General features: G+C 37.7%; 1 protein-coding gene across 1 annotated transcript; it reads right to left on the reverse strand.

Annotated features, from left to right (window-relative positions):
• Positions 1 to 253: 253 nt before the first annotated feature.
• Positions 254 to 2918, reverse strand: YPEL5 (yippee like 5). Its single transcript, XM_081997672.1, has 2 exons — positions 2221 to 2918; positions 254 to 554 (listed from the first exon to the last, which is right to left on the reverse strand). Exons 1-2 carry the CDS (start codon positions 2359 to 2361, stop codon positions 330 to 332), a joined length of 366 nt encoding a protein of 121 aa, XP_081853798.1. The 5' UTR covers positions 2362 to 2918; the 3' UTR covers positions 254 to 329.
• Between the last annotated feature and the right edge of the window lie 6928 nt (positions 2919 to 9846).

Genomic DNA, 9846 nt, shown 5'->3' on the forward strand with positions numbered 1-9846 from the left:
CAAAAGACAAATCCCCCAAATATTTTCCTTTTACCCCATTGTATCTGTAGATACAATCTTAAGTCAAACAGATGTAAATGCAAGAGAGAAAAAGTTACAGCATCTGCACAACATTCTTTCTACAAACAGCTGCTGGAGGGAAAGTAAAATATAAAAGGAATAAAGAAAGGAAGGTTCCATCTGAAATACTCTCACAAGCTTTCCCACTCTGTAGTCCATGAATCCGACTCTGATGCTAAGGTGACAGTGTATGTAAGCAGACTTTTTTTGTTGATTTTATTATTTTTGAGTTTCAATTGAAGAGAACCTGAGAAGAGACTCAAGTCTCTTCAGGAATTGTCGGATGGAACATGCTCCTCAAATCCTTCACTCTCTCGGACCAATGCTCTTTCCAGGATAACACGGCCTTCCTTGTAGCGCTGGCTGTCTTCAGTGGCAAATTCATAGATCCAACCCAGTTTGCTGTTGCAGTTCTTGCAGCTCACGTCTCGAACCATGTGGCGGCCAGTGAGCATGACCCGATCCTGAACTTCACTGTATTGCAGATTTACCACCTGATACAAATACACAGGGAATAGGGAATAGAAAGGATTAGTCTGTCTAGAGCAAAGCTCGGTAACAATGTGCACGACTATCAACATTTTAAAAGTAAAGAGCCTGTGGCACTGCATATGAACTGAAAACTGCAGTGAGTAAATCAACAGCCCTTGAAAATCTCCTGCTTGAGAAGGTAACACTTTAAAGATGTGCTTTACAGGGATGTATAACCCTCTCTGTTTAACTGAGAGACATGAAATGCTATCACAAGACCTGCGAGAGTGTAGAGCACAGTGTTCAACTTTGGGTGAGAAATTCCTGGGCAACAGCTTGTAAACTAACTGATATCAATCCACTTGAAATATATGTAACCTATTTCTAGCACTTACTCCCAGAAGTCAGAACCAAAATATTAGAAGAGGTACTTCTTTAAAAATCTTGGGGTGCTTCTGAAATAATCATCTAAGAAAAGGAAGGCTCGGTGGCTGAGAACGCAGGCATTAAACATTATAATTTTTTTTGTATGCTACCTCAGCAGTTTAAAATATACTTTTAACTTGTTTAGGCAGCAACACCATAGAACCAGGATGTTTAATTCATTGAAAAGTTGATATCAGAACTATATCCAAACTGCTAATATGTGGTAGGCTTCTAAGAGATGGGGCAGCACTGCTTTCTCAACTTTCCACCTGGCTGTGCTTGCTCTCTCTGCTTCAGCTGTAAGGCTTCCGAGTCCAGAAATGTAAAAATCAAACTTCTGTGATCAAACCCCACTATGTAACACAAGAAAAAATTTTAACCCAGGATCCAGTGCTTATTGGATGAGAAAGACATCAGATACACAGCACTTTTATAGCTATGCAGCCTCACATATAAATGCTACTGACAGGATACAGCATACCAGAAATCCCAAGGCCAAGCAGTTAAGCGAAGACATTACTGATGCCTCTATCAACTCTGCCAATGGCCAAAAGGCTTTCAAGAAAAAACCCAAACCAAAACACACCAATGATTATATCACTAGGAACTTTGTGAGAAAGCAAAGGATGATCACTCTTATTTTTCAATGAGTCTAATGGACAAGTCTATATGGAAGGGTTAATATATAATGCTACAATTCACTTTGAATTATGACTTTCATATTTCAATCTGTTGCATTAAATCAAATTTGATCAATAAAAAAGGTATTAAACTAAACCAGAGTATTATTGCCTGTAAAAGAGACTGTCGTTACCTAAAGTCGCCAAACTACTGTTAGTTTAAATGCATTTTAGGAATGAAACATAGTATTATCTAGACTTTTTGTTTTAACTGACTAGAAGTGAAAATGCTTTTGAAACTCTTTGATAGACAAAAGATCCTCATACAGTGAATTTGAAGTTCATATTACAGAAGTCTCCAAAGTTAAAACACCATGCATTTTGGCATGATGCCTCTATTAAACACAATCCTCTTTAGAGTCTTTTAGTATTGCAGATAAACTAATTTAGATAGCTTGCCATCGATAGTAAATGCCTAATTTGACTTCAAAGACAGCTGAATAGAACAAAATAGAAATAAAAAATTAAAATAGTAATTACACAACACTTGAGTCAAGAAGTTTTTAGTTTTGATGACAGATTCATATCCCACAAACTCCTTTTTCAAAAGCAAATAGTAGTTCCCCCTCAGCTTCTTACCAACCTTGTTAAAAAGAAAGGCTCTTCCCGTGGCCCCTGTAAAACGAGTGGAGATGAGTTCAGAACGATTGGTCAGTATCGTGTCGCAGTTTGCACAGGAGAACAGGCGAGTGCCACCAATATGATCCAGAAAAATTCTTCCCATTTTTAGAACTTACGTAAGTTTATACTCAAGACCTGAAAGCAAAAAGAAAGATCATGTACATGTAAAAAAAGCATTGCAGGGGAAAAAAAAAACAAAACCACCCATATATATGTCAGAATATTCTGCAAACTAATTCATCTAAGGATGGCAGAGGTTCTTTCCTTCATAGATGAATTGCTGAACTTATAGACTGCATTCGTCCTTTCTCATCATGACAAGTTCTTTCCCAAAGTGACCATCTTACCATTAAGATGACACACCTGGATTCAAACTAATTACATTAAATGAGCAAAACATGAACTGAAACCTTTAAAATATAGTTCAGACATTTGCAGATCACTACTGGACCCTACAGTTCTTAAACTCCAAAGCTTCCACTTCTTTCCTCTTTTCTTTTCCTCTTTAATACAATACTGAAATTCCACTCCAGTATATTCCCAATGACTCACTCATCTTAGTCAGTGCTGGGAAATGAAACACTGAGAAGTACTTTGAGTCACCAAGACAATTGTAGTTTAATTTTCCCAAGTCACCCTCCTTTTTTAAAATATATATTTATTTTGTCACTTCCCCTCAGCTCTGCACAATTTATGGCATGCAACTACACACTACCACCATCCAGGATGTTTTAGTCTTCCAGTATTGCAGACTGGGCTACTTGACACTTAGTGGTTTCGTATACATAACAACATAGGAAAGGTTTCAATGTTATTTCACATAATAAACAACCCACCCAGTCTTTACACCAGACAGTTTTATATACAAACCTTTAAAGCTGTCTAATCTAAATACAAAATACTGCATCATTTACCCAAGCTATTTCCAAAGCATCATCACTAAAATACCTAAGCAACTCCAATGAGCAGAAAGAGAGAGCTTAGAACGTTTATAGTCGCAGATCTGCAGTACCTGATAAATAAATCTCTTCACTGCTTGGGAAAATTAAAGTATCTCACCAGCTTTGTACCAGCTAACATATATTACTCAAAGTTAACTAGTGAGTAGGCATATCAGACAGCTGAAAACTTAAATCACGAAGGATGAGATAACATGACAAAGGAATTAAATGATGTTACTTCCATTTCAACTGCAAAAGTTTTATGACTAAACATCTACAGTTAAACAAGTTAAATATACCTTTTCAGATGTGGAATCAGAAGAGAGTATTGTCTCTGCTTTTGTTATGCACAGCAATGCAAAGTAAATCTGACACACTGCAATATTAAAGTTGTCTGGGTTTTTCTTTTCAGATCAGGAGACAGTGTGCTTTTCATAGAGAAATTAATCAAATTTTGTGCTCATCAAGTTGAACATTTTATGTCAAATGCCTTTAAGAAGCGCAAATACCCAAATTAAACCCATTTCAAGTTTTAGGGGATCAGTTTCTTAAAAGCTTACTCTGACACGCACAAAGCAAATGGATTAAAACATGCACCCGCACACACAAAATTTAAAATACCATTTTTACATGTAAAAATCATGTCACTGACATCATGATTTTTTTTCCCCAATTGCTTTATTTCACCATTTTGTTTTCTTACAATGTGTGGCAATAAAAAGGGCTCCTAGTATCGAACAGAGTGATTTTAGCACAAGTTCCTTACATTCAGATTCTTCAAACCACCGTTAGTCTTTTGTATCCCATCTGAATAAAAATTCAAAGCAACGGAATGACTCTTTGCTTTTAAGGTGATACAATACCCATCTCTATTCTTGAAAGGACAAATAAAACACGTCTTGAGTTTGACAAAAACATTTCAAAGACTTAGCTGAGTGTAGGGGTGCGACGCCTTGTGACTCCACTCAAGACACAGGAAGTATTTTCCTTCAATTTCTCTAAGCATTATACCTTTCTAATAGGCCTTTATCTCTCCTAGCAAGCGAGGGCAAAAGAAAAAATGAAAATGTGAATAGTGACAGCATGAAGGAAAATCAACTGACAATAAGTGTGAATAAACAAGTATCAGTCAAAGTCTCCAACCAGAAGAAACCACAAATACAAGCAATAAAAGCAATTGTGACAGATATGCCCATAAGGCACTTGGCCTAGCTCCACATCGCATCCTTACTAATTTTAGATAATGTTATTTTTGTGTTGACTGTATTGTGGATTAAAAACAATTAACCGATCATAAGTTACTGTAAACATGGAATCAACATCCAAAGGGGTATTTCTTTCAGGGTAAACACAGTGCTCACCCTGGCAGTGTTTTTAGAAGCTAACATAAAACAAATCCAAAAACATTGGCTCTTTTACCAAGAGCAACACAAACGCTAAGCTTGGTAAGTGACAAGAACAGATCCATTACACAGACTAACCTTGCAAAGCATGCCATTTTGAAAAACACACATCTGAACACTTAAAATGAAAATACAACACCTCCCTAAAACTGTAATTCATGTTACTGCACCCAGTAAGGAAGTAACCCAGTCACTAAAACCAAAATTTAAATACTTCAGAAGAGAGCACGAGTGTAATTCCTACAAGCAAGTTCGAAGTCAAAGTGACAGAAAATTGGGTGTTACTTCTGGATGTGGCATTATACATGGGCTGCAGTGTTGAGTCCTGAAGATAATGAACATTAAAATAAATGCATAAAGAAATATGTTCAAAGATGTAAGGCTGAAAAACTTGCCTAGTAATACAACACCTAAAATCTTCATTTTTTTGTATCACCCCAAAAAGCTGAAAGTAACCTCATCAAGTATCTAAATGAGAAAGAAACTTCCAATAAGACTTGGGTCCCAACAGAAAGACAAAGCAAGATTCATTTGATGGTAGCACAAAGCTGTGAGAGTTCAGCCTAAAGTTACAGCAGAATCTAATAAACCAACTGGTACTGGAACAATTTTCTACAGAATGCGGTGCATAAAAAAACATGGATTCTTGAAATAAACACACATTTAAAAATTTAGAAAATTAAATTCTACAGTCTGCATTATAACAGTCAAAACAGTCTAGATATTTAGCATGTTTTTTTAGAAAACTGCTAAAATAATGTAATCCTACTAGAATGCCTAATGTTTAAAATTACCTCTACACTTAACTGCCCCCTGATAGATTTCAGTCAAAATAGATAGCGGCCTAAAACTATCATTAGTTCTTGGTTTTGATTGCTACAGGATTTCAATGAATCCATAAGGGTCCAGCTGAAGTTTTATAAAACTAGTCACCTTATATTAGTCTTTACATTACTGCTCACAGTAATAAAAAGTAGGAAAAAAGTTACAAAATGACTGCTAGTAAGGCAGCCTTCAAATGCCACATTTGATCATGAATTTTCTAAATAGGCTAACAAGGAACTTTTGCTTTTTCCTCTCTCATAAGGTAGAGAAATTAATTTCAACTTGGAATCATTTCACACTCTCCCCTCCCTTCCCCCATCCCCGAAGCTAACAACATAGTATTCACTTATAAGACCAATTCAGAAGGTACTTGCTGTGGATAAAGACTGTTCTCTCCTTATGTAAGGATCCTGAATCCTGTAGGGTACACTCATTGTACACTGGAAAAAACAGAAGCACAACAGAACAAGGGAAAGCAATTTTCCATTGCTCTCAGGCTCATATCCCACAGAAGTGGTATGTACAAAGTCACCCAAGATCACTGTGTAATTTTTTTCCTATAGTTTTCACTTCCCATGTGAAAGGTGTGGGTGTCTATTTATGTTCACACATACATAAAGGATCTGAAAAAAGCCACTTATAGGCAGCTTTCATAGGCAGTGGGAGGGCTCTCTTAAAATTAAGAGAAGCCAAAGAATTGTGAAACATTAAAGCATTTCTAAAGCTTAAGATCCTTCAGTTAGGGGGAGGAAAACGCAAGAAGTGCACTTACCCATTCATCCACCCTCTACATTCAAAAACAGTGACAATAACTTCCATAGGTTCAGAGAGCCAGTCAAGTTCCCCGTTGCTATTCTCAACCCCAGAAAATGACACTACTGTATCACACCAATTTCATCATGCTACTAGCAGAATTTTCAGAAGCAGTAGACAGGAATCTTGGTTATTCACAAAACCAAATGCCAGGGAAAAAACAGAGATTTTTTGGCCCATGACTTCATCTTTAAAGTCAGTGAAGCATTCTTTATCGTATGTGTGTCGGTGATGAAGTCCTAGTGATCCTGCCCTCGTGCAAATTACCAAACACAAGCCATAATATCAAATTAATGGCTCCAATGTAAAAAGGCAGGCTTATCTACTTTCACTAAAGGGATATAAAGTATCTACCACTTGCCAAATCTACACAGTTCAAAGAGTCAGGTACTTTTACAAACTGAGAGATGATGTCACTGTGTCATCAGTCGGCACCCTGTCCACTACCATCAACCTGCATTCTTGAGAGGACCTTTAGCAGAACGATCAACGACAGCTCGTATTACCTGGCTAGTAAGGCTTGCTGACAGTGCATTATTTTGACAGTACAAACCTTGATACAACTTCTTAGTCATACTGTTAAACATTTCCTGCCTGCATACTTCTCCCAGTGAGTGCACAGACAGGAAACACAAGCACTGCGGCTGTGTGCTATAATATGTATAATAGTATGCTCCCAAACTTCCACCTGTCTTTCAGTGTTGATTTTAGCAACACTGAGCAACAGCTGTCAAAGAGCTGACATTCAACAATTTAAACTTGACCGCTATCCGCACACAGAACTGAAACCACCTGAAGCACTACTTGGTTGGTATTTGTACTACCTAAGCTGCCTACCTTCACAAGCAATAAAGAACAAAAAGGTAACACAAAATTATTTATTAACATTTTAAAAACTAACAGTCAGTGTTTTCTTGTCCCAGAGTGCATCTCTTGAAGACACAGGGCCATCAATGTTTGAGAGCGCCAGCAGGCACTTTCTGTTTACACACTGGACTGTGGATATTTCAGGAGTCTCAGCGTTGCTTCAGCACCATCTACTGCATCTCAGATCTACAACAGAAAACAACTGCTAGTTAAAGGATAGAAAAAAACCCTATGACAGCCTCTCTTTCACCATTTCACTGACTAAAAACATTTTCCTTTGTATGGTGAGCCAACAAGCACTCTCTCCCCTTTGAAAAAGGGCTGTGCATTCCCCTAGGCAGAGTAAAACATTCTCAGGATGTACTTACTCTGGAACCGGGCTTAAACTTCATCTTTGCATCTCAGGAACCAGGCTTAAGCTTCCTCTTCTCATCTCAGGGATGGACAAAAGAGGAGAAAGAATACTTAGCACAGCTGCACAGGACCACACATTAAAGAATCACTGGGTAAGCAAAAAAAAAAAGAAAAAAAAAAGAAAAAAAAAGAGCCCTCGCTCTTTACCTTCCCAGGTTTCTGCTGCTCACAAGTGGGAGTGCATCTGAAAATACACACGTGGTCAGTCTCTTAGAAGGTCTGAGATTCAGCCATCTGCCACTGACTTTTGCAACTGCTGAAGTAAGCAGGGCCCAGGCTCTGGCCTCTGCCTACATGCAGAACTGGTTACCAGAAAGCACCACAAGTAGCAAAATGTGAAGAAAGAAAGTGAACTGGAAGGGTATGCTGTGCTCATTACTATCATCCAGCTACTGTAGCAAACTGCACAAGGAGTTAGTACCATCAAATGACTGAAGAGGCTTTGGGGAGGTAATGAAAGCTGTGCCCAGTCGCAGTGCACAAGCACCTGCCTAGAACAGGGTGCCTTGCAGGGTGAAACTGCATTTGTGCAAGTTACACTAGTAGTATATTCTGTTGCAAGTTACACTAGTATAATTTTCTATTGCAAACTGGCTTTTTTTCTAGGTAAGGTGAAAGCTTCACATTGGGATACTGGCATTTAAATATGTTAGCATAACATTATATTGGTTTATGCAAACACTAATACAGGATAGTTTCTTTCAAGTCTTCACAGAGCAGAGACATACAGATGGGTCCTTGTTTCCAGTACAGCCCCCATATCTCAGCATCTCCCACACCGTAACTTGCACCCTCACAACACTCTTGCTAGATAACATATTAAAGTACTAGTTTACAAATGGTATCAGACTCAGATTAATTTTCTTTCCCACTACTACACAAAGAGTCCAAGAGCATAACTATTCCTGTCTCCTTGTTTCTTTTCCCCTTCCCTTCCTGTGTCCCCTTTCCCTTCCTTAAGGAAGGAAAAAGATCACCTTTTCTCTCTTCATTCCTCAACTGTTTTTAAAAAAGCTGTATGTCCTGGGTTTGTAATAAATTTATTCTTATTTAATTATGCAGATAAGACAACTTTTGCCTATTAATCCATTCTGCAACTTTCAGAGAGCTAAACTGATTCAGATTTTCTGTTTTCACTAATTTTAGTGCTGAAGTGATACAAATCTTCACCCAAAGACACCACTGGCTTGGGGGGGGGGGAGGGGCGGAATCAAATAAACTAACTTTAAAGAAATTATGAAAAGACAAATCACCCAAACTTCCACACAAACTAGATTCACTAGCATAAAGGTTGCCAATATGCTTAGTGCATCACACCAAGAAATTCTTGTATCAACTAGGAAAGCTCCTACACGTAGGTAAAGGCTCCAAAATTAAAGACAGCCTTGCTACCAAACATCCACAGTGTACAGGCATTTCCTCTATATATTTAACAAGATATTTTAAAGTTAAATCTTGCTTAAGGGAATTACGTATTTCATCAAGAGCTGAGCAACTCAAGATTTCAACATAGGTCAAATGATAGTAAACAAACATGAACCAATGATCTAACTTGGACAACACTACTTCAAGCTTGTGATGACTACCAGCAGAGGGAATGCTAAAAATATATTTTTATATATATATTTGTGTGCATGTGTACAAGCTCTCAGTCTGTCAGATGACAAATAACAAATCTCATCTGTTCTGGTCATCTTCTCTATTGGGCTTTGAGGTGCAATTTCTTTTGTCCTCACACATTTGGCAGCCACATCTGAAACTCACTCATCGTTATTATTAAAATCTTTATATAAACAATTAGATCTGCATTCTATAAGTTAAGCACTTCCACAACTAGAGAAGTGAAAGTAGCAGATGACAGAAGCCTCCAAATAGTATTTCTAACGACTAACATTAGACAAAGAAAGTAACACTTAAAAACGGACAGTTTCGTTTGTCACAAACATTACTTCAATTCAGCTATCCAGAACAAGTCTATACATAACAGGATTATATATAGCTGTTCTATAGTTATACATATAGCTATATATATAGCTACATAGCTGAACCAGCCACACGAGGGAATCTTTACAGGCACGGAGCAAGCTCCCTCACTTTCTGCCGTCAGTCACAAACATTACTCATGCTAATAGTTAATCTATGGCCATCAGTTGTTGACATCAAGTGTTGCTCTGCAACACCTACCACTTTGAGATGAGCCATGCCCTGTTTCTGTCACACAAAACTTGTGTACTTGCTTTGCTATTCCTTCAATCTAACCCTAACACCGTGTTTATTCATTTAAAGTCGATAAAGATAAATAATTTATTAAATTCTATCACTGTA

The sequence above is a fragment of the Phaethon aethereus genome (assembly GCF_964289735.1).
Source record: "Phaethon aethereus genome assembly, chromosome: 3".
Lineage (NCBI taxonomy): Eukaryota > Metazoa > Chordata > Aves > Phaethontiformes > Phaethontidae > Phaethon > Phaethon aethereus.

What these genes read in the sequence shown, in the direction of transcription:
- YPEL5 (XM_081997672.1), bottom strand. Translation starts at nt 2,361, where the DNA reads ATGGGAAGAATTTTTCTGGATCATATTGGTGGCACTCGCCTGTTCTCC. An exon ending in GAGCCTTTCTTTTTAACAAG is followed by an intron (nt 555 to 2,220) that starts GTTGGTAAGAAG and finishes TATTTGTATCAG; the next exon opens with GTGGTAAATCTGCAATACAG.